General features: G+C 48.8%; 1 protein-coding gene across 1 annotated transcript; it reads left to right on the plus strand.

Annotated features, from left to right (window-relative positions):
- Window positions 1–993: 993 nt before the first annotated feature.
- CD34 (CD34 molecule) lies at window positions 994–24,087 on the plus strand. Its single transcript, NM_174009.1, is given in 8 exon segments — window positions 994–1,120; window positions 11,007–11,192; window positions 11,792–12,051; window positions 13,062–13,142; window positions 21,113–21,251; window positions 21,485–21,537; window positions 21,830–21,994; window positions 22,648–24,087. Coding segments are annotated over 8 exon segments (1,149 nt in total). The 5' UTR covers window positions 994–1,041; the 3' UTR covers window positions 22,834–24,087.
- Window positions 24,088–25,222: the final 1,135 nt, after the last annotated feature.

Genomic DNA, 25,222 nt, shown 5'->3' on the forward strand with positions numbered 1-25,222 from the left:
CAGGCTCCTCGATCCCTCAGTCTCCACCCCCACAATCCGGTCTGTAACTAGGCTGACCTCCCAGCTCCCAACACCCAAAACAACTCCTGAGGAGCACGGCAGCTCCAGGATCAACTAGGTAAAAGGTGGTGGAGTCAGGAGAAGTATTTTTTTCTGACAGAAGATCAGGATGGAGCCCCTAGAGTCTCAGCCCCAGGACTGGAGACGGGGCAGGGTGTGTGTGTGTGGGGGGGGGGGGGGGGGAGGGTGACTGGGGAGAAAGCATCCCAGATGCTAGTGGAGTTCTTTGTCTTTATGATGCTGGTGACAGGATCAAACTATGTGAGAAAGTAGGGCCGGTCACAGGGAGAAAAATTAAAACCCTCCAAATTAAAATAAACAAATCTTGTAAGGGGAAAAAAAAGTGGACAGTTACGGTCATTTACGTGTCCTGCTCAGGCTTTCTGCATCGTTACCACACATTGCAGTCTGCATCAGGTTTAACACGGGGTACGTTTTACCTGGCTTCTCTGTTTTTACCTGATTAGCAAAAATGCTCACACTTGTAAACTCAGGTCCTTACCAGTAGATTCCTTCTGCAAGACTGTTCTCAGCTTAAAACTTAAAAACCAAGAAAAACAAAAAGGAAAGGAAATGAGGAAAAAGAAAAAAAAAAAAAAATCAGAGGAAACCTGCCCTGGATACCTGTAAGGCTGACACCAAGGGGTTAAAAGTTCAGTGGAAGTGAGCTTGAAGAAGCTGGGGTCGCTTTATTACGTTGAACAGGGCTTCTGGGGGCCCTTACAAAACCTTTTTTGGCCTCGACAGCGGCAACCCCGGCCTCCCTCCTAACGTCCTCCGCCTTTGGGACTAAGCGGGAAGCTCACGTTAGTGGCAGCCAAGGAGAGGGGCTGGCCGTGCCAGGACCGAAGAGGGAGGGGAGGGGAAAAAGCGAGTTTCGCCCACCCCACGCTCGGGCGGAGGGGCGGGGAGCCGCGCGTCCCGGCCGGGCCAGGCAGTGTCTCGCTCTCTGCGCATCTCTCTGGGGTCGCCGCGGGAATGATGCTGGGCCGCAGGGGCGCGCGCGCGGGGCGCGGGATGGTGCGGGGCTGGACCGCGCTCTGCCTGCTGAGTCTGCTGCGTGAGTACGGGCCGCGCGCCCGGCCCGCCCGGCTGGGCGGCGGGGAGGGTCGGCGCTCTCCCGGGGGCAGAGCGCGCCGGGTCGAGGCGACCACGGAACCAGGGGGACCCCCGCCCCGGGGACCCCCCGCCCCACCCCCCCGCGCCCACGCCCACTGCCGCAGCTCCTGGCTTGGTGGGACTGAGGCCGCTCCAGCAGAACCCAGTGGGGACCGGCCCCTCACCTGGGAGTCGGTGGGGGTGGGACGCGACGGGAAGGGGACCCCCTGAGTGTAGCCCAGTTGTAAACCGGGCGGCGCGCCCCAGGCCTCCAGGAGTCAGGCCAGGAGACTCTTCTCTGAAATAAAGCGCTCTGGAGATGCCAAAGGTGCGCGCGGAGCGCAGAGCTGGAGCCAGAACCCGGGGAGAGGGGTGGAGAGAAGGAAAGGAAAGGAAAGGAAAGAAGTTTGTAGCTGATGGTTGGTTCAGAAAGCAAGCGGCTGCCGGAGCCGGTTGCTGGGAAGGGAGCGCTGGCGCCCACGTACCACCGGGACACGGGGAGCCAGAACTGGACCTTCAAGCAATGGGAGCGAAGCCCACCTGGGACGAGGCCCGGGTCCGAGGTCCAGAGGCCAGGGAGGTAGGCTGAGTTAGGTGACATGGGGAGTTTGCAGTGAAGAAGAGTCCGTGAGAGTGAATTTAAGATGGGAAAGCTAGGTTAAGACTCCTTCTCTGGGCATCCACACCTGCTTCCCTGGAGAGAAGGGACGGGTGAATGGAATTTGTTCTGTACTCTGCCTTCTTCGCCCCACCACAACCGCTCACCCTGGCACAAATTCAAGCTCGTTGCATTTGGGGGGTTTTCTTTCCTTGCCCTGTTCTCCAAGTTCTAACTAGTGGACAGACCTGCAGATTGGGGGGCACTCCTTTGCTTATCCAGGCAGGCCTGCATACTTCTTAAGCTCTTGCTGTCATTTCTGTTGAAAAGAACAATATTGGTAGGCACACAATCAATATTCGTAATTGCTTTCATTTGGGGATAACATTCTCCGTCTCATCTCATGGAGCTCAGAAGGATTTAAATATTATAAGTTATTCTCTTGTTAGCTCCAGGTTCTGCTTCCAGGCCTCCAATTTCCCTAGTCTTAACTGCATCCTAAAAGCCACCCACCACGGCCCCTCTGAGTGACCTGGGTCAGCCAGCCAGGCCTCTTATGCTCTCTCCCTTTGGGCCCACCCAGTTGGAGAGAGACTCCAGGCCAGGGGAAGCTCTGTTAGGCTCTGGGTTGACTTGTTCGGTGGACCCAGATGTGGTGTTTGGGGCCGGGAAAAAAGCTGTCTCTAAGATGTTGAAGCCCTAGAATGGGGCACGGCCTTGGGGGCTGTCTGCACCTCACAACGGGCTGAGTTGACCGGCAGCTCGGATTCCTATCCGATGCTCCATGCTCCTTTAGCTTCACAGCTCATGATGACCTGGTCCCGGGCCGAGTGAGGCCCACCCTTTTCTTATTTCCTCAGCTGGCCAGTCTCAGTCTCGCCTTGGCCTGCAGTGGAAGGGACGCGAAAGTGATTTAACCTCTGCAGAACCCTGGGCAGACACGCAGAGAATTTCCGCGTGTCCGCTTTGGGGATGAGCAGTGGGGCCTGGGTGCCTCCGCTCAGTCTGGCCCCACTGCTCAGGCCAGTTTGTAGCTTTATGCTTTCCCCAAGAGCTTTCTGGGGTTTGTTTTTATTTAATACCAGGAGTCATTTTCTGGTATATTGTGGGGTAGATGAAATGAGTGAGTATACCTGAAATGTTAACAAAGGGACATTGCAGAAATTCTGTGGTATGGTTACCATGAACTTTAGGGCACCCACAGAAGGGAGGCCTGGAGTTTTCTCCTCTCCCGGAGCTTTGTTCTGGGAAGGTCAGTTTTCCGTCCCCGTGAGAAGCTGTTCCGGGCTTGAACCAGAGCGGACTTTCTCTGTTGGAGACGGGGTCACTCTGTGGGGTGACCAGAGGCAGGGTGGGGTCTGACCTGAGTGTGTGTGTGACCAGAATCACACCTCCAGCTGGGAGGAGAAACCTTGCAGGTAATTAGGGAAACCCACTTGTCAGGCCCAGGGTATCTGTTTCCTCCAAGCCCTCCAGGCCTGTCTTTCCTCTTTGTCCAGCGCGTCCCACCCCTTCACATTCCTCTTCTTCCTCTGCGTCCTTCGTGCCTGCTGACCCCACACCCATATCCTGTCTGGGGCTGTGTGTAAGAGGGGGAAAAAGAAAAGGGAAAAGAATTTTATCAGATATTTTCCGGAGGGGAGAGACTCCACCCTTGACTCGCTGCCACATGGAGACCAAGACGGAACAGCCTTGGGACCTCTGACTAATTCCGTGGTCCCCAGCGCTCCCCCTCCTAGGGCCGGCCCAGCTGGCACTGCCTTTGCAAACGCAGGTTTCCCTAAGCATTCCTGTTTGACTGATAAAAGGAGCCTGGGCAACTTTTTCTCATCCCTTTGGCTCCACCTCCTGGGCCTCTGTGCTCACTAGTTCTCATCTCCTTTGGAAGAGTCTTTGTCTTCCAAAGCTCAGGGCCAGAAGGACCACACTGCAGCAAATAAACTCAGGCCTAGCGTTCTTACGAAAGTAAATCAAAAGGAGCAACAATTCCACTTCTTACCACCTTGCTGCCCGATTTCCTGTAGCTCCTTGGGCAGGAGGGCGCAGGCCTGCGCTCATGGCGGGGTGGTCACCCAGCTCCACCCTGAGGGTGCCTGGGTCTCCCTCTCCCAATGACTTTGCTGGATGTCACTAAATGGCCCCAAGTGTGGCGAACTGAAAATCTGAAGGTATGGAAAAGGAATAAAACGCCACCCTCCAAAAGAAAATGCTCAGAGTTGCCAGGGCAGAATTTCCGTATTTTTCTGGGCTTTGACTTTCCTAATGAGAACACTCTCTTCCTTCCTCAGCTAAGAAATAAAAACACAGTGTCTACACTTTTTAGTCTCAAGGGCCCTCGACTTTGCTAAGGAGAAAGGTGCATGCATCTTGGGAGAATGTGGTAGAAATGAGGAGGGATATATACCAGGGCATGTGTCCCAGGACATACACCCTGGAGCCTGCTAGAATGAATCACTTCCCTTTGGACATAAAGGAAAAGGCCTCTGGCTTCATTCGGAAGTCTGCTCCTGATTTAAGAGGGAAAAAACCCACAAAGAATCCACCCCTGCTACCTTCCTGGAGAGCACCATCTCTAGGTAGCCCGCTCCATTGTTTAAGAAAATGCCTTAACGAGTCTTTGGTTGAGAAAACCTGGACCCTGGCACAAACCGTTGCTGGGCAGTGGCAGACAGGAAGTTGAAGTGCTGAGCATGATAAAATAAAGTGAAACTTTGTGTTTGATGAACCAAGAGACAAAAGGCTGAAGGACTCCGAGCCCAGGAAAGCATAGAGAGAGGAGGGAAGCGCTTGGAGCAATAGGGAAACGGTAGTGAGTGGAGGGTGGAAAAGACCTGGCTGGGAAAACTCCTGATGGTGTGGCCCGGCTGTTTAGCATGGGAATGCCTGGTATTTCAAGATTAGCTGCTGTCTCTTCTGGGTTGTGCTGTCATCTTCCTGCATGATCTTAAATCTTCAGTCAGTTCACACTGGCCTTGCAGCCCTGTTAGTGCTGCTCTGGGTAGGGGGAATAAAGGAATGGGTATTTGGCAAGCCCATGGTACAGCAGTGTAGAAGGAGAACTCCTGCAGCCTGAGCACAGAGCTATAAAACAGAGGTTCCTGGAAATGATGAAAGTGGAGGAAGAGGTGACCGGGAGAAACGTAGGCCCACTGAGAGAGCTCACGATATTAGGGTTCCCCAGGAAGTGGATGGGGGTCCAAGATGTGCTATTTGAATATAAAAGGGGAGTGTCAGAACCCTGGGAACACTCAGGCCACAGACTCTCGGTTTATGCTCACACCTCAACTTAGCCTCTGTAACATAGGAAGGCATCAGCCTAAAACTTTGATCCAGTCGCACATGACCCAAACCCGCCAAGACCCATAGCATGGAGGCTTCCTGAAAGCTCCCAGGAACATGGGTACCTTGTTATCTCCTAGAGTCGTTTATTCTATTAAAGAAAAATCTTATGATTATTAGCTTTTTTTTTTTTTTGGTATTGCAGTGGAATTAGCCTTTCTGTAACTTCTAGTCATTGATTGTAATTCTATTCCTTGAACTCTCATAGGATTAAATCTGATCTTTCTTCAGGACAATCCTTAACAACCTTTCTAGTCTGCCCCACGAGATTACAAATTCCTTGAGGACAGGGATTTATTTAAATTCTAGTGACACTAACAGGTAACAGTAGAAAGGTGTTAATTTGTGCTCCCCACAGTGCTGAGTCTGGTCCTCTGCACCTCACTGGTGCTTTGGAAAATTAAGAATGAATGAATAAGTGAAATGAATCTTGAAGAAGATTGTTTATTCTCTCTCCTCAAATTCTTCCTGTCTGGATCAAAGATCAGTGAATTTTTTTTTTTTTTTTTTTCCTGTAAAGGGCCAGATAGTAAATATCTCAGGCTCTGGAGTCCATATGTGGTCTCTGACACATATTCTGCATTGTTTTTCTTTACAGCACTCTAAACCTGTAGAAGCCATTCTCAGCTCACTGGCCAAACAACACACAACCCATGGATCAGATTTGGTCCACCAGCACCAAGCACCAACCATCCATCTAGATGAAACAACACTAAGCCCTCAGCCATATGACTTAGTCTCTAGAACTTTCCTAATTCTGCTTATCCTCTCAAGGGCATTCCCTTAATTAAATTAATTTCCTCTTATAGCATTGAGTGAGGTGGTTCTATCAATACAGAGAAGTGGTCAGTGTGAACATGCCTGATGCAGTTGCCATTCAACGCAAGTGCCTATTGTGAACTCAGAAGGGATTGTGTTCAGCGCCTTGAGTTAAACAAGTCTAAGAGAGGGTTCCAGCACTCAGGAAATCTGCGATGTAACTGAGGTGACAAGACCTACACTCAGGAAACAGTGTATATGATCTTCTGCCAGATAAGTCTTGCAGATACATGTCTTAACGTCTCCTAGAAGCAGGAGAAAAGGGACCTGTCCTTTGCCCTAAAGATAATCACTGTCTCTGGAGCACTTAACAGATAGGCAACTGCTTTACACCCCCTATCTCCTTTATTCCTCCAAAGAGCAAGGAGGAAGGGGCTATTTTTATCTCCATTTTACAGATAAGGTATAGAAAGGGGAAGAAGCTTCCTATGGTCATGAAGCTAGAACTTGGTAGAGGAACCTTTAACACAGTCCAATCACAGAGTCTGAGCGCTCTGTCCTGGGACTCTCCTGTCTGCTCATCAGCCATCAACGCAGGCGGTGGGCTCCCGGCAGAGGCCAGCTTGCTCCTTCTTCCCAGCCCTGCATCTAAGATATCCCAGATCTCCAGGAAACTGCTCTCAGGCCGGGTGCTAGAACCCGAAAGGGTGGGCAGGATGGGGCTGACTGCCTAGGAGATGAGAAAACAGAACCAGCAAAAAAGAAAAAACGGCACCACTACAACTCAGAGGGCTGTGAAAAACAAGACCAAATAATGGGGAAAAAACATCTCTTAAAGTACAGGAATTTAGTAATTTAGGTAGCAGAGCTTTCTGGATCTCTGAAGATTTGTAAACACCCTTTAAAGTTTAAAAGAATTTTCAATATATTAATTGTAGGTATAAATCTTTTAAAAACCTATTACATATGTTTCTGCTTTCTCGGTGTATTAGGGGAAAAAAGGGCTTTAACCTTCAGTCTTAGAAGTATCAGGAAAATAATTTGGTTATGGTGCAACTCAGTGCCATTGTTAATTCTCGTTGTTCTTCAGTCCATAAGTCATGTCTGACTCTGCAACCCCATGGACTGCAGCATGCCAGGCTTGCCTGTCCTTCACTATCTCCTGGGGTTTGCTCAGATTCATGTCCATTGAGTGTGAATACTTATGAAAGTGTGTATTTTTTATTTACTCTGACCACAAATGGTTCCAGACTAGTGTGGGTTTTAATACTCATGTCTGGTTTTAATTTATTGCTGTTTATTCATTTTCAGCTGTTGCTTTGCCTCGTTGTTTGCCTCTAGTAGTCTCTAATTTTTAGCTTTGACTAGGATAGCAGATGAAGATGTTTGTTAGAATTCTGTGTCAAACAAGAGTAATTGCCTCTGAAATAAGTACCTGTAAGTTAAATGCATGACGTTTACAACATGAATTTTATGACATCTCTTTGGCTTCTTGGAATCCTCATGTCTCTAACTGCCCGATCCCTTGTCTCCTTTTATCCCGAGTTCATGGGCTGAGATCAAGTAGGGTAGGTAGGGGCAAATAGTGTGCTTCAGGAGACACAGTTAATACAGATGGAGTGAGAGGTAAACAGCAGAAGATAGGCGTTCTTTCATGTTTAACTTGTGGCATAATGCTCTGTTGGGTTGGGGGTAAGGGCCGTTCCTCCAGTTTCTAGAGTAGAACAAGGTGGAGGCTTCATTGACCATCTCTTGGATCTGGCTGAGAGGCTGCTATGAGTTCCATATGCAGTTGGAGATGAGAAGCTCAGATAAAGAAAGATCCGCCTTGGATGGTCTTACGCCATCAGCACGTGGGGGAAGACAGGATAAACGCAGACCTGTGGTCGTCTTGATTCTTTTCATTGCTTTCCTCCAAGACCCATCTCTTCATGGGAGCACTAGAGAGGGAGCCCTAGAGGCTGTGAAAACAAGAGCGCTCCTCACTGACAGTCTCCAGGCGCAGTGCCTAGGTCAGGATAGGCCCCCAGGGCTCTGCCAAGGTGTCGCCTTGCCCTGCACCAGCTTGTACATACCCCATTGCTCAGCCTTGCCTTCCTGCCTTCCCTCTTTGTCCTGTCTCTCAAGGGTCTCATGGGCTTCCCCACTCCGCCTATGCTTGGGGATGTGAATCTGCGGTTGGGGTTCCTCCTCATTTGCAGACAGATCCTGCAACCTGTTCGTCCGTTCTTAGTAGAGGGGCGGTGCAGGGGGGTGGTGTGGGAGGAGGCAGCCCCAGCCAGGAGCCTGACCCCGGTGGCTCAGGAGCTGGCCGGGGTGCAGGGTTGCCTCACTCCTCTGGAACAGCCACCTCTGCGCTCAGAATGGGCAGCGGGTCTCTCTTCACATCTGGAAAAGTTCAAAACTGTTTGTCTGGGTGAAGGAGGCCCCGGGGGAGGGGTTCAAAAGCATGACGTAACCTCAGCCAGGCCCAGATTTTGTTGGGGAGAGGAGAGGGCTTGGCCAGGCCGGGCCAGATGGGATTCCCAAGAATCGGTGTCCTGGAGGGAAGAAGAAAAACAGGGTGGGCAGGAAGGATGTCGAGGGGGAACGCCAGTGGTGCTTTGGAATGGTAACCTTGGGGGATGGTCCTTCAGTTCAGTGTCCAAATGTTCCCACCACCTTCCCCCTGCACTGAACTTAGACCTTCGGGTCAGATTGCTGAGAGGCACTTGTTCGGTCGCTCAGTCGTGGCCGACTCTTTGAGACCCCATGGACTGCAGCACGCCAGGCTTCCCTGTCCTTCACCGTCTCCCGGAGCTTGCTCAAACTCATGTCCATTGAGTCGGGGATGCCATCCAACTGTCCCCTCCTCTATGGTCCCCTGGGAAAGATAGAAAGCAGCAGCAGAAGGGGATGACAGAGGACGAGAGGGACTGATTTAAGAACAAAACCACTAGGTCTGCTTCCCCATCTATTTTATTTTGAGAGATTCATTCCTCCCACCCCCAGGGCCAGCCAGCCAGAAGCCCAGATTTTTCTCCCCGAAGTGTGGAAGATGCATCCTGATCCTTAGCAGTTTGGACCCCCTGACCCTCTTGCTGCTTATACTCAAGGGTCAGCTAAACCTCGGGCGTCCCATGGCTCCTTGCCCTGCATTAATGACAGCGTTCCCCCTTGGCTGAAACCTCGGTGATCCAGGTTCTTATCTCTGAAATGGAAATAGTAATACCACGTGTTCTCCTCCTCTTTTGCCCCATCATTTTCAGATAGGTGCTTTGTACTCAGCAGGAGTACCAGCCTGCCTGCAGCAGGCTGGGAAGAGAGGTGGATGACGGAGAGTGAGACTTGACACCACCTTTGGGGGAAAATTCATTGTCTTGAAACCATTACCTCACTGCTGCCTTGAGGCTGTGGAAAAGAAGAGGTGTTCTTCTGCACTGCATTTACCTGGAAACCTCTGAAAAGCACAGACTCAGATCTCAATCAGAAAAGTTAGAGACAAGCTTTAGGGTGCCCTGGGACCCCGGGGGGCCTTTCCTTGAGGATAGTATTGCTGGGTGTGAGCTCTGGATGCCAAGTCTACCTCTAATTGTTTCTAGGGCTCAAGCCAAGAATATAGTAGAGGCCCATATCCCATATATTATATGTCTGAATACTTCAAGTTATAAATCAGGCCAACTAACTGGTAGATAAAATATCTCCTGTCTTAAAAATGTACCTTCATGGCAACCTGGAAGGCCAGATTTGAATTTAAGACTCTCAGAGCCTTGGGGTTCAGTGTCACAGTGGGGCTTAGCAGGAAGAGATGGTCCTCGGCCTTTGCCCACCCTCTTCTCTTCCTCTTACCCAAGGCTCTGGTCCACACTGTAAGGGACCCTGCGTGCAGGCAAGGGACACCCCACCCACACGCTTGAGCTCTCACCTTTTCCCTGCACACTGGCCACCCTTGAGCTTGGAGAATATTCCCTGGAGCTGCAGTTCACCCTTGGAAGGATGGAGAAGAGACCCATGCAGATCCTCCAGTAAGCAAAGAGCCATTTGGGCAAGAAGTTCTAGGACTTCTGGTCCCAACACATGATCTAGAAGAGAGTGTAGCCCTCTGTTGGCCCCATGGACTCCTCACATTTTGGGAACAGGGAGGGCAGGAGAAGGAACAGTGTGTAGGCTCTTAAGCACAGGGTCCATACAGGTAGCTTTTCCTTCCTGGACCTAAGGATGGCACTGCTGGGCACCACAGGGAATGTGGGAGGGTTAAGAACCTGCAGGAAAAGTTTCAGAGAATAACTACTTCTAGAAACATTATACTATAGCATTTGTTATCTTGTTGATTTCCCCAACAATCCAAATAATAAAAGACCCTCATTTAAAAATTAATACACACACACATTAAATGATCAAATTCTTGGCAGAACCAGAACCCAGCTATCTGTCCCCACGGCATTTGATGAGAAACCAAGTCATATGCTCTCCAGTCCATCAGCTAGATTCCTAGGTCAGAGCTTCCCAAAAGGAATCTTGGGCTTGTGAGCCACAGTTCCTCAATTTAAAAAAAAAAAAAAAAATAGGTTTTAAGGCCCTGAGGGAGAGAATGAAAGGATTTGGGTAATGGGGCAATCTACAAAGGAAAAAAGATTTTTTTAAAGGATTGCATAGAGATGGTGTGAATCTAGTGGGTATTCCAAGTTAATAAATTGAATGGAGAGACGGATACATTCAAAAGGAAATAGAAGCGCATCTTTTCCCACATTTTAGATCTTGGCAATACTTATTCAGGTGTAATTTGAAATTTTTATATTTTACTTAGCCTATTATGAGCATTGCCTCATATTCTCATGCTGCTATAATTGTGGCATATTTTTGTTTGTAGTGATTATGGTATGCTGAGTGCATATAACATTTACCCTATTGTAATTCATTTAGTTGCTTGCAACTTTTCCCTCCTATAAATAATACTACAGATGTTTGGGCATGCAAACTTTTCTTTCTCTGTTTCCTTGGGAAAAAATCTAGTGGGAAATTAGTCAACTGTCCAGGAGGGTGTCGTTGTTCTGCTCTGTTACCAGGGGACGTTCTAGGTGGATTCTCCCTAATGTCAAGAAACTGAATCAGGTGATGCCATGAGGCTTCAGGATGATCTGCGCTCTGATATTTCTTCTTTGTTTCCCTATAGCTTCTATGGAATTCACACAGACACCCATGGCAGCTACTACTGCCACAGTGTCAGCCAGCCCAGAAATATCTTCACCTGTCCCTACAACTACATTCGACTGGAGAAGCATGAACTCAAGTACTTTTAGAAGCACCAGCCTCTACGATGTCTCTCAGGACAGCAATGGGACCACAGCAGTCACCTTAGGTAAAGATTTCTCATCTCACCCCAGAAGGATGCTGCTGGCCCTTGGGTAGAGCATTAGGATATTTGCAAACCACCTCTGTCCTCCATGTTCCCCCACAGATGGAAACATACAAGCTCCTTTTAATAATGGCTTGAGTATCATGCTTAGGGAACCCTGAAGTATGTTCTAGACAATTCTTCCTGTAGTGACAGCTTTCTCCAGTCAATGTCTGGGCTGCTCGTTCTGATCAGTAACTCTCCTTGTACTCCTGAGTCCAGCTTAGTGAGAAAAGAAGAATCTATGATCTTTTCTAAGTAAAGCAAACCATGTACAAATTGGGGGTCTTTGGTGTCTCTAAGGTACCAGTTTCAGCGTTCAGTTTCAGCGTCTTGGAGGGCATTTCTAACACATTCTAGATTATAGCTCTGGTTTCAACAGCTGGCTGGAAATGAGTTGCCAAGGGTTAGGACATGAAGCAACTTTTAACTCCCCAGATTCCCTTTTCTGGGTTGAAGTCCGAGCCTATGTGAATGAACTGAGATGTGTGTGTGTGTGTGTGTGTGTCTGTGTCTGTGTGTTTATGCCATTGTGCACGTGTTCACACTTGTGTATTGGTCAGTTCCAGCATCTACAGACAGTTTCACGTCTACCTCTGAGACCCTCCCAGCCTCTGGGGCCGTGAACTCTTCTGTCCAGTCACAGACCTCTTTAGCCACCACGGTGTCTTCTACCCTCATCAGCTTTGCGACTTCAGAGGCGACTCTGCAGCCCAGCACTTTTCCTGGAAATATTTCGGATTCCCTGTACAATAGTACCAGCCCTGTGACTTTTTCCATTATTACCTCTCCATCATTTTCTCCTACCCAAAGTATCCTCAAGGTGGGTGAATTGGGCTAAAAATGACAGATTACCTACCCCCTTACTTCATATGTATGCAAGCTCTCTCCCTTCCCCTTAACCTCTGCTTATCCAAACCAATGAATTTTGATCATATAGGAGTTCACATGAGAATTATGCAGCTTAAATATTGCTGAAAGGGGAGGAAAAGGGTAGGGTTTGGTGGCAAGACTGATCTGTGCCATGGGTATAATGTTTCTAGAGAGTAGAGAGTGAAGAGGATTCTCAGAAATCCATCCAGTCCTTGGTGGTTCTTTCTTATACCCCTTGGTCTAGTCATGGACCAAGGTACCACTCGCCTTTGGGCATATTTGGAAACTATCTTGCACTTAATGGTGCTGCTTTCCCCAAAATGTTTAGGGTGAATACTATTTCCTTTCTGCGAGAGGGTTTGGTGGTATGCCAGGTGTAGAGAGGCAGTGAGGAGCTAAGAAGACTAGGGGTGTTGAGCTCAATCTGCCTTGTTCAGTCTTGGGACTAGTGACTATCAACAGCTTTCAGCAGGAAGAGTAGAAAATATGAGGGCGTGGAGCCTGTCAGCAGGCATGGGAGACCTGGTTTCTGTTTTTAAGGGAGCCAGAATAGAAATCTGGAGAGTCCCAGGGCCCAGGAGGAAAATGAGCGTCACCAGAGTCTGCCTGGCCACCTCATTATCTGCTCCCCTGCAAGTGCGTAACTCGCTGGAGGGAAAACAGCTCCAGGGGGAAAGATCCTACCCTCTTCCATTTCAGCAGCATCCAAGCCAGTGTTTACCAAGATTGCAGAGAGCTACTTGCCTGCAAGCCCAGGCTAGTAACTCAAGTTTTGACTATCCGATGTGTTAAGAAGTGAGGTGAAGGAAGAGTATGTCTTATAACTTTCTAGTGTCCTAACAACATGTTTAAATTTCCTTTTTTTAAAGCCTCTTTAAAAACGATGTCATAGAAATCAAACCAGAAAAGAGGTGGGGAAGAAATGATGCTGACTTATTTACTTTTTTTTTTTTAATACAGAGTGAAATAAAATGTTCCAGAGTCAAAGAAGTGAAATTGGCCCACAGCATCTGCCTGAAGCTAAATGAGACCTCCAGCTGTGTAAGTCAAACCCCTCTGCCCATTCCGCCCCCCTCCCTCTCCTCCCGAAATTACTTCTGAACCTCCTTAAGGTGAGTCTTGGAAGGACCGAGTTGGGTGGAGGCAGGGGCAGTTTAACATGGACAGGCTGCTTTGAATATTGAGCTTTAGATTTAGGGAGTGAGAGGCCCCATCTGGTGGACAAAGAAGGCAAAGGTGATTTTATTTAAATTTACTTCCCCCTCCTCTATTGTACTATATAGGCTTCTCAGGTGACTCAGTGCTTAAGAATCTGCTTGCCCATGCAGGTGACATGGGTTCCATCCCTGAGTTGGGAAGATTCCCCTGGAGGAGGAAATGGCAGCCCACTCCAGTATTCTTGTCTGGAAAATCCCATGGACAGAGGAGCCTGGTAGGCTACAGTCCATAGGGTTGCAAATAGTTAGATATGACTGAGCACACACACATGCATATTACAATATATAGTCCGATTTAGGTTTGCTTTTATGTTAAGAAAGTCCTTCAGGAAATATAAACTAGTCACCTAAAAAATCAATTTATTATTATTTTCATATAGCTCTTTAATATAGAGAGAATTTTTTGCTGTAAATGCTTCATTCTCCGTATAACCAGTTCCCCCAGCATTATTTAGTCAATGACTCTCTCCTTTATTGACTGGAATTCTTCCTTTAGTTTTTATTCAGTTTTTATGTGCCCTGTGCTGCGCTTAGTTGCTCAGTCATGTCTGACTCTTTGCGACCCCACGGACTGTAGCCCGCCAGGCTCCTCTGTTCATGGGGATTCTCCAGGCAAGAATACTGCAGTGGGTTGCATACCCTTCTTCAGGGGATCTTCCCAACCCAGGGATCGAACCGAGGTCTCCCACATTGCAGGATTCTTTACTGCCTGAACCAGCAGGGAAGCCCAAGAATACTGGAGTAGGTAGCCTATCCCTTCTCCAGGGCATCTTCCCGACCCAGGAATTGGACCGGGGTCTCCTGCACTGGAGGTGGATTCTTTACCAGCTGAGCTACCAGGGAAGCCCTTACACTTTTATACATCAACACTTTCAATATCTAGCCAAGCGGATCTTTGCTATACAAAGACCTGTGTATAAGGCATTTTTCATCTGTTTTTAGAAAAATTTTAGAAACAACAAGTAAAAACCCACAAAACCATTAAAATTTTAATTGGAACCGCTCTAAAACCTCACCATTTTTTTCTGATTTTCCTCTGGTATTGTTCTGTGTCTTTTTATTTTTTTAATTTTTAAAATGTTTTTTCCCATAGGTTTTATGGATTTCTTAAGATTTATTATATAGATTTTCCACGATATAGTCCAGTTGATTGTTTCTTGTATATTAGAAAGTTCATTGAGTTTATCATATTTACTTTGGGTCTAGCCATTTTGTTTAACATGCTTATTAATTCCAGGAGATTTTTTTTAATGATTATTTTTCATTTTTAAGGTAAACCATCTTGTCATTTCTTATAATATGTTGGTTTTGTTTTTCTTTTTAGTAGTTATGCCTCTTTCAGTTTCATGTCTTATTCCATGGCAAACTGTACAGTATTGTATTAATTTTTAATGATGATAGCAGATCTCCTTGCTTTGTTTCAGTAAATCCAGTTTCCTGCCAGTAACAATTTCCTGGATGAAAGAAAGGATGATAGGAAGAGTACTATTTACTTACAGATAAAAAGCATGTTCTTACAAGTTGGGAATCCATTTCAGGGAACCACATATATATGACATGTGACATACATGTATGGGAAAGAGTCTGGGTAAATACTGTAGTTTGTAGAGGGTGTTACGTTACTTATTTTTGTCCATTTTGACTGTTGGTATCTTGTGATTATCAGTTGGGTCATTCTAACTCACAGGTCTTCCAAAATAATACCTAAGAAAATTATTTAACTTACAATTTTAAAAAAACAACAGAAATTTGGAAGACATAGGTTCACGCAATGGGAATAGCTAAGTGCAACTTGTAAAACAGTTAAGCATGAATATACAGTGTGTACATGTTAAGATTCTGTGTGTTTCTGATGCTGATTTTCAACTCTACTCATTTAAAAAACATTTTTTTTTTTTTTTTTTTTTGCCCAACAGTTTGCTAATTATAGCCAAGAAAAATGATCATCTTCTCTCTCTCTGTATTATCTTGGCTGAGCACTTATTTTCCTGTGCGTTGCAGTGGTCTGTGCCAGAATACTAATTCTTCGTACAAACGATTTAGAGCTAATCGCAGATGATTTATTCTAAATGTCTGTCCACTGCTCTTCAAAGTTCACGTTTAACGAGGGTCATCGTACCAGATAAGTGCCAGAAACTTACTGCTACTCCAGAAATAACTGCTTTTACTGTGCTACAGTCTCTCTCTCTCTCTGAGGCCTTTACTGTCTAATCTACTTTGTGCCACAGCTGAAAAGATCTGCACTCTACTGTAATTCGGGGAGAATCTGCCAGTGGGGATGTGGAAAGACAGTAATTCCTCCAATATCCTAAAGAAGGCTTCTGCGCTGCCCATGATGAATCAACTCATAGCAGCACCTATGCAGTGCTGTTTTGGGGTTTTTTTTTCCTTTTCCTTCCACCTCTGTTGATCCCTGTCTTCCTGGGGGCTTCCTCTTCCCCAGCCCTCAGGCAGCATTGCCTCCTGTTTCCCTCAGTCAGCAATCCTTCTTCCAGAGTTTTGGGCCACAGCTCCTGTTCCCCAGATTCCTTTTCCATGAGTCCTACTGCATGCTTCTCTGATAATCAGCCTCTCCCCGACAGTGGTGCGGTGCCTCCTAATTTTCCTTAGGTTGCTTTCGTACCTTGGCCGTCAGAGAGCCTTATGGCCCTGGTTCTCATCGAGGGAAAACTCAGGCCTAATGAGAAGCATGAAGGACGTGGGTCCCCCTAACATCACACCCTCGAGTACTTATGTAATGCTGTCATGCTCTTCCATCTAATATGCTCCCATAACAGAAATAAGCATTGTTCTCAGCTCTCCAGACACTCATTTTACACTGGTAGACAGTAAGGATCCAGTCTGCTGGCTCTTGCTATGGGGATCACTGGGCCTGTCTTCTGTACATGCGTTCTGTAGACATTTCTATCCCAGCTACTCTCCTTTTGCTCCTGTGCTTCACCTCTAGATAGTGGTCACCTATGTCAGCCAGAGGACGGTAATCCCATACTCTTGTCAAGCAGCTGGTACTACATCCCAGGAGCCTCATTAGCAGAACGTGTCACCCACGCCTGATGTTCATTCTCTGTGCTGCAACCTCAGGTTAATTTACTTCTTGGTGGTTGTGATTTCCCACATGGTTTTCAGAATGTAAGCTTACTTTATTCTCTTATGCGTGTGTGAGTTGCTCAGTCCTGTCCGACTCTTTGCGGCCCCATGGACTGGGGCTTGCCAGGCTCCTCCATCCATGGGATTTTCCAGGCAAGAATACTGGAGTGGGTTGCCATTCCCCTCTTCAGGGGATCTTCCCCAGCCAGGGATCGAACCTAGGTCTCCCACATTGCAGATAGACTCTTTACCGTCTTCTTTACCAGCTGAGCTGCCAGGGAAGCCCTTATTCTCTTATTTCATATCTATTGATCCAGGGGAATCTACCAAGGAGTCATTTTAATGGTGGTAAAATATACATAACGTGAAATTTACCATTTTAAGTGTGCAGTTCAGTACTGTTGCGTACATTCACCCTGTTGTATGATCAATGTTAGGAACTCATTTCATCTTCCAGAACTGAAACTCTCCACCCATTAAACAACTTCCCTTTACCCCCGCCTCCTCCTTCTCCCTGATAACCACTGTTCTTTCTGTCTCTAAGAATTTGGTTATTCTAGGTACCCCGTATGAGTGGAATCATGTAGTATTTATCTTTTTGTGACTGATACATAATCACTTAGTCTAATGTCCTCAAGGCTCATCCATGATGTAGCATGTGTCAGAATTTTCTTTTTTAAGGCTGAATAATATTCCATTGTATGTTCATGTCCAATTTTACTCATTCATTCACCTATGAACACTTGGGTCGCTTCCCCCTTTTGGCTTATGGTTAATAATGCTGTTATGAACATGTTTGCTCAGATATCTCAACACTCTTATTTCTTTTGGTATATATCCAGAAATGGAATTGCTGGATCATATGGTAACTCTATTTTTAAAATTTTGAGGAATCACCATACTGTTTTCCATAATAGTTGCACCACCTTATTTCTCACCAATGGGACACAGACGTTCCAGTTTCTCCTCATCCTCACCAGCACTCATTATTTTCGGTTTTTTGATGGCAGCCGTGTGATTGGATGCGAGGTGCCTCTGATTGCCATTTCCTAATGATTAACGATGCTGGGTTTTCTTTCATGTGCTTACTAACCGTTTGTGTATCTTCTCTGGAGAAATCTCTATTCAAGTCCTTTGCCCTCCAATTTGTCTTTCGGAACTGCCTTTCTTCAGAACCACCTATGTTTATAAGCAGAGGTGGTACTTGCTCAGCTAGCTCACACCCCCTTGTGCTGTCCCACTTACTTCACTGGGCAGGCTGCCTCCAGGTAATGTCCCCCAGCCCGTGTCTTCCTTGCCCTCCGCTCAAACACTACAGGTTAGTTTCCATGCAGAAAAAGTAAGTTGCAGATGGGGGACTGATGAAGACAGAGTGTCTTCTGGAAAGAACCTGAGATCGGGGACACCCTGACTTTTGGTCAGCTGCCCACCTGTGTGACTTGTCCTTTAATTATTCCAGTCTCTATATGAAAAGAGGGATTTTAGCTGCATTGTCAAGCTTACACCAAAGTCAATAAAATACTGAGAGAGGGGGAGGAAGGGAGAGAGAGAGGTGACTGATTCTAGAGTTTTAAGATTGAGTAATATCTTAAAGTTGAGAAAAATACCTGTCCCTCTCTCCCCCAACTCCAATATTTAATGTGCTTCTTTAACATGCTGAGAGTCTTTGCAAAGTTTGAGAATGCTGCTTTAGAAAACTTAGGTGGTTTTATTATGATGATGATAATGTTTTTATAAAATACCATGTGCTAGCTGATGGTCCACCAGTCTGATTCCCACGAACAACATGGTGAGGCTGTGGCTTCCTCCTGCCCACTGTCCCATGATGCCTGCCTGCAGCCTCTCTTGGGGGAGGATGTTTATTTCAAGCGTCCGGAGGCGCATTGTGCTTTGTTCAGGATCCACCTGCTTCTGTCCAGGCTCAGACACAATTCACTGATGCTGCTGGATTCCAGAGTAGGAGGGAGGCTGGCCGGCCACTGTTATTCCCCTGAATTGAGTCCAAGAAACTAAGCAAAGGGCGGAGGGCCCCCGTGTGGAAGTCAAACCACTTGGGACGTTAAGATGAACAAGAGTTCACAGAGTTCTTGTTTTTCTGGTGCTATGCTTTGTGCAGTCTGGGTTCAAAATTATTTAATGTCCACCCACATCCCCCTCCCCGCCCCCAACTGAGAGGCCTTACAATCTAGTCACAGAGAAATGATAATAGCAGTAAGGCAGAATGTGATTAAACATCGACGTGCGGATTCTAGACGATATGGTCTAGGAGGTGTTGCTTCAGAACAGCTGCCGTTTATCCCGTGCCCACTTGGTTCCAAGCACCTTGTCAGACACTCTTCACAGAGCAGCTCTTCAGTCACCACCCCTACTGAGTCTTCAGCTGAGGAACCTCACACTCAGATGAGCTGTATGACTTGCAAAGAATCTAGTAAATAGCAGAGCAAGGACGGATACCCAGTCTGCTGGAAGATAGGGACTGGTTTCTTGGAGGAGGGGAGGTGGAATCAAGCCTTGAAGGATGAAATTCCAAGGGGAAAGGCCATGTGCTTCATTCCCAGGGGCAACCCATTCTGTGAAGGCTGCAGGCTCATGCATGCCTGGGCTTCCTCAGGGTGGCACCCGCACTCCCGAGGCCCTTCCCCAGCTTCTCCTGCATACATTCTGTCCATTCTGTGAGGCCTATTTCGAGATGTTTCTGATAACCCCGAAGCAGGCGTGTGCTTGCTCTCCTGTACATGCCCACGGTACCATTGTGCCTCTCTTAGGGTTCTTACCATGTGACTCTATCAACTCTGAAGTCTCTTTGTGCCTCAGTTTCTTCATCTATAAAATGGGGAGAGTAACAGTGTCCATCTCATAGAGTTGTGTGAAACCTAAGTGAGTCAATGTGCAGAAAGCACTTAGGACCAGTGCCTGAGACACAGGAAGTTGTGTCTGTCTTCATGGCCATGTGGACATACCAACAGCTCCGACCACGTGGAATTCATTGCTAGCCCCGCTCCACATACACACACCACACACGACACACGCACAGAGGGATTCACGCAGTTCTGATCACCATCAGAACAGCTGAGTCTGATCGAGGCGGAGCTTCTTAGGACTCAGCACACGGAGGAGGTGCCTCCTTGTTCGGCTTGTTTCGATTGTGCCCCGTCCCCCTGCCTCTCTCGGGAACGAGACACATGTCAGCCAGAGATACCTTACAAGCCCAGAGTCATCCAGGCAGGGACTTCCCTCCTCCTCCTCCAGAAGCTGCTCACGGGGCAGCAAGGCAAGTCCGAGGGGACACGAGCCCAGAGAAGAAGGAGACTGCTGACCACACCCAGTGTGGTGCCCAGACTCCCCACAGCAAATGCTATTGTGAGGAGCTCTTATCCTGGGACTTCCCTGGAGACCTGCCTCATCTGTCCTTCTCCCAAGGAAGAAGGAGCCATGGCCTGAGGACTCATCTCTCTGTAACCTTGGCTCTTGGGGCCCTTCTAAGGTTCCCGCTGGATTCCTCTCTTCTGTGATCCGGAGGTTAGCTCGCCCTGCTGTCTGGGCTCCCCAAAGCCTCGAATTCCAGCTGGCAGAAGAAAGCTGGGACGTGAGGCCAATCTTGACCTTGCCTTGTGCAGGAGCAAAGGAGCCTGGGTTTTACTGCCTTGGGCCACAGCAATAGGAAAATACCCAGGCTGCTTGCCAAGCTGGGAGGGCCCTGTGGCCTTGCCCTCGGAGCAGCACCGCTCTGCAAACAGGAAGCTCTCTCCTCCACGGAGGCTCAGCTCTGATGCCCCTCACACGCCCCAGCAGTTTTCCCCTCACAGGAAAGCTGTCAGAGCTGCTCAGGCATTTCCTCCCCCGCCATCTGCCATCCGGACAGAGGAGAGTGTCTTGGTTTTGATTCCTTTTCTGGGTAGAGCAGGCCACTCCCTTCGGAGGCTGCTGGAATAAATCCTAGAAGACCGAGGAGGGGGAACAGCCACGGCTTCTAATTCATCCCTTTCCTGAGGCTATACTGTTGAAGAATTGTCAGAGTCTGTCTTCTGAGTCTGAGCGTCTGACTCTCACGGACTAGTCAGTCAGCAACCTGGAGCGACCTGTCCACCTCATGTGAAACTGGATTCCGTGTCTCTAGTGGGGACAGGGAATGGAAAACTAGACAGGAGCCCCACTTGAATTTGAGCCATGCTGTCTGTGAGACCCCTTGGAGACTAAGAGGGAAGGGATGAGGATCCCGTTGCATCTATAGTCATAAATTTCTTCTCTACTCCTCATCTCCCTTGGCTTTTCCTTCAATATCTGGGCCTCTTATAGCCTTGAAACAGAGGGTTTTATCTTCATTTGTATTGCACTGTTAATATTTTGTGTTATTGGTGATTTCTTTTGAACTTAATTTGGATAGTGTAGGTTTACATGGGCAATCCTTCAATAAGGTAATGGTTCCTAAATTTGTTCTCTGACATCATAGAGTGCCAGCTAAGACCACCTTTTGATCTTGGAAAATTTTGGAGTTTTTTTTTTTTTTTTTCTTATTGTGTTTTTGCACATATGAAGTTTGCAAGATTTTTTTTTCACTTGGAATTTTAGGGGGGGAAAAAAAGGATTCTTTTTGTTTTGAGGGTAACAGTGGGACTTTAATCTGAATCATTGCCTGAGACTCCGGATACAGTGCAGAGGATACCAGCGACCTCATGTCCTGCTCACCACTTTTCTCTGTTGTCCCAGGAGGAGTTTAAGAAGAACAATGAAGAGAAACTGACCGGATTCCTGTGTCAGAAGAAACAGGCCGAGGTGTGCTCCTTGCTCCTGGCCCAGTCTGAGGTGAGGCCTCAGTGCCTGCTGCTGGTCCTGACCAACAGGACAGGTAAGGGACAGGTCTGTGCTGAGGTCTAGAGGGGGAGACGGGCTGGGGTTAGAGGATGCTGGGTAGAAACCAGGCATTGCAGCTCAGAGGGCACAGGTGCCGGGGAGCAGGGCCATGCTGAGGCTGGGAAAGACCCTCCTGAGATCTACCCTCACTGTCAGAGCCTCTTCTAGAACAGCGCAGGATGAGCTGTTCCAGCTTCTGGATGCAGCAAACTCCATTTCTCATTCTAGAAAGTTCCAGCAAGATCAAACTTCTGGAAGAGCACCGGTCTGACCTGAGAGAGGTAAGTTTGCAGAGATGAGGGGTCTCAGGGGAGAAAGTACCTACCTACCCTTCCTACCTCCCCACCCTTCTCCAACGGTCTTTGCCCTTCTATCTTTGAAACAAAATTTTACAGTTCAGCTTAATGAAGAGATACCAGTCTTAAGTCCTGTTTAGAAAATCCCCGAGGTCTATGTCTTCTTGGGTGTATTCAGTGTTGAGTCACACAGAGGCGTCTAGCATGGGCTGGGCTCCTCTTCTAGAACCCACCTTCCACAAGTGGAAGGCTCACTTTTCTATGGCTTCTCTTCAAGATGGGCATCGAGGACATCTCTGAAGAAGTTGTCAGCAGCCACCAGAGCTATTCCCGGAAGACCTTGATTGCACTGGTCACCTCGGGGATCCTGCTGGCCATCTTGATCACCACGTGCTATTTCCTGATGAACCGCCGCAGCTGGAGCCCAACGGGAGAAAGGCTGGTCAGTTCTGGGCTCCAGGGCAAAGCAAATGATGAAGCTAGGTCTCCTGGGGAGGTCCGTGAATGTCATGCAAGGGGAGGAGAAATACCGGAAGAGGTACTTCTGTGCCCTCACACAGGAATGTGTGCACATGGACATTACTGTATCTGTGGACGAGTCAGAACAATATATAGTAGACTGGGGAGGGGGGCGTGAACTGGGACCCTGCCCCCACATGGTAACAGATGGTTTGTGTCATCTATTTTTTGTTTTCCCTGGGATAGTTTAGCTGGGTACAAACCAGAACAGCTAAAGCAGCCATTTCTTTGCAAGCATATTAAAGGCCCATGGGTACCCAGTGTCTCACAAGAAGGGGACATGTGGAAGGAAACTCGACTCTTGAAGTGGTCTAGAGGAGGGTTTGGCTGTTGGCCCCTGGCCTCCTCTGGGGACGGCCCAGTTCCTGGCGCGAGTTGGCTCTCGAACTGCCGTGGCACTGTGGGCGCCTCTCCTCTGTCCTTTCTCCTCTAGGAGCTGGAACCCTGAGCGCTCTTCAGGAAGAAAGGAGTCTGCACACGCAGCTGCAGCCCCCTCCCCCTCCTCTGCCTCCCCCCTCCCCCTCATCTGGCTCCCATGCTTACGAGATAATGCTCCTTTATTTATACACCATCCAGGGCGAAGACCCTTATTACGTGGAGAACGGTGGAGGCCAGGGCTATAGCTCAGGCCCTGAGGCCTCCCCCGAGGCTCAGGGAAAGGCCATTGTGAATCGAGGGGCTCAGGAGAATGGCACCGGCCAGGCCACCTCCAGAAACGGCCATTCAGCGAGACAACGTGTGGTGGCTGATACCGAACTGTGACGTGGCTGGGGAGGGGCGAGGCTGAGAGGGATCCGGGGAAGGAGCCCCTCCCTGGGTCTGAGCGCATGCGGCCTCTGCGCTGGAGCGGCGCCCCCTCACCGTCCACCCTTTCCCAGCGCACACACCCACGGAAGCCGACCCTGGAGCCCCCCGCTGTACCAGGGCAAGGGGTCCTCCTACCCTCAACGCATTCAGCTCCCTGCACCCACCGCTGGGCTATTCTGAGGAAAGCTGTGATGCATACAGCCAAGATGCTGAGAAGCTCCTCGGGTGGGGGGAGGGGGGGTGAGGGGGGTGGGCGGGGGGGCAGATGGTCTTGCAGCTTCCACGCAGGGGCCCCTTTCCTCCCCGTCCTCTCTGCCTCATTATAGGAACTCCCAGGGGAAAGCAGGGGCTTTTCTGGACTGTGATTTCATCCCAAGAGGTGTTACCTTTTCCTGTTTCTTCCTTGTATTTTTCTTTCTCTACTTCAGGAACACCACAGCAATCCCTCTCACTTGCCCCTTTGTAATGATACAGCCAGAAAATCATGCCGTCTTAACCCATCTCCGTTATTCCCCCCTCTGAGGCCCTGAGCCTTTGCTCACCAGCTCCCCTCTTGCTCTCTAAGTTCCCCGAGCTCCACAGATAAACCACCCCCCACCCCCACCACCACCTCTGTAGACCGAGGCCTGTACAGCTTTTCTGGCTGAGCCTGGAACCAGACTCCCAAGTTTTAGAACAAGGTCCAGAGTCTGTGTGTTTGGAGGATCTGGTAGGGATACATGTGGACACAGGGGTTCCCACTCAAAGGGCAGAGGGGTGCGGACACACAGCTTGGTCCTGGTCTCTGCAGGGCCACAGAGAGCCTCTGCTGGGGCTGCTGTCTCTGCCAGTGGGTCAGAGTGGACAGGACCATGGGACCAGATCTCTGAGCCAGGCCTCTTGACCCGTGAGCTTCGAAGGAAGCTTTTTGCCCTGAGGCTAGGTTCTGGCCTTCACCTCTGTCTCGAGGGCCTCCTCCCGCCTCTCCCTGACTCCTGGGTTGAGCTGTGGCCTCAGTCTCCCAGCAGACTCTTTTCTGCAGGTGACCCAGGTCCTTGGGTTTTTTTTTTTTTTTTTCTTTTTCCAGAAGGGTGAAAAGGGATCCTGATTTCAATGACGGTTGGAAATAGAACTTTCCAGAGATAGGAAGATGGGGTGGATTTTTTGTTTTGTTTTTCTGAATAAAACATGCTGTGTGTAAATAATGTAATTAAAGTGATACTGAAACACATCTGTTCTGTGTTCTGTGCCAGCTGGGTGTGTCTGAAGACCAGAGCAGAGGTCTCCCCACGAGACCTAAGGGGACCATGTGGGGACATGGAGGGTGGGGCTGGCCATCTCAGGGTACCAAGCAGGATGCTGCCTTTCATCTGGGCCTACTGACTGCTCCCCTCTCTGGGGGAAGACAGGAATGCTCTCAGGGAAGCTGATGCTCCTAGTTGCAGAAAGAAAAGCAGAGAATGCCTACAACTTGGAAGCCACACCCTTCGTGAACACCTTCTGAGAAGAGGTACATATGCAAAAGATGCCAGACTACGGGAGGGAAGGAACCAGGGCCTGTGAACCCTCAGCTGTCACACCATCCCTGCTGCCAGCTGCGGGCACAACAGTGAGGGACAGTGTGGGAACGTCTCTCTAAGAGATCTGGCTGCCAGCCCCTGGAGGGGGTGGCTTCCACCTCTGCATTAAGACAGCAGCCTAACTGCAAAACTGTCTGTAAGCACCCCCCCACCAGCAGAGCCCAGACACCCCCACTCCACCCAAGCCCATAGGAAGTGGGGGAAGGGGAGCTGTCGGACAATCAGGACCTTCAGGAAAGGTTCCCAAGTGTGTCAACAATGGCAGTGGCGGTTGGGGTCAAACAAAGGATCCTTCCAGGCTTATCTGGCCCAGGCCAGACCTTTCCCCTCAGCAGCAATCCCCCCCACCCCACTTCCCCCTTGCTTTTCTCCCACTGCTCTAACCAGACGTTTCTCCCCAGGACTCGGGGAGGCAAAGGGAGGAAGTCTTGAGGTTTCCCTAGAAGGTGACGGCTGGGGGTTGGAGAAAGGGAAGATGTTAATTAAAAAAAGTCAGGCTGGCCTCTGTCCGGTCACACATCCTGCCCTGAGACTGACTGGAGGAGAGTCTGGCCAAGTAAGACTGGTGGTTCAGGGTACAGACTCCCAGGAAACCAGGAGGAGAAAAGGCAGCTGGGTCTTTGAAACTCCTTCAGCCTCAGGCTCAGTTCAGCTCAATCACTGTCGTCGTGTCCAACTTTGCGACCCCACGGACTGCAGCACGCCAGGCTTCCCTGTCCACCACCAACTCCCGGAGTTGATTCAAACTCATGTCCATTGAATCGGTGATGCCATCCAACCATCTC

Source organism: Bos taurus, chromosome 16 (genome assembly GCF_002263795.3).
Source record: "Bos taurus isolate L1 Dominette 01449 registration number 42190680 breed Hereford chromosome 16, ARS-UCD2.0, whole genome shotgun sequence".
Classification (NCBI taxonomy): Eukaryota; Metazoa; Chordata; class Mammalia; order Artiodactyla; family Bovidae; genus Bos; species Bos taurus.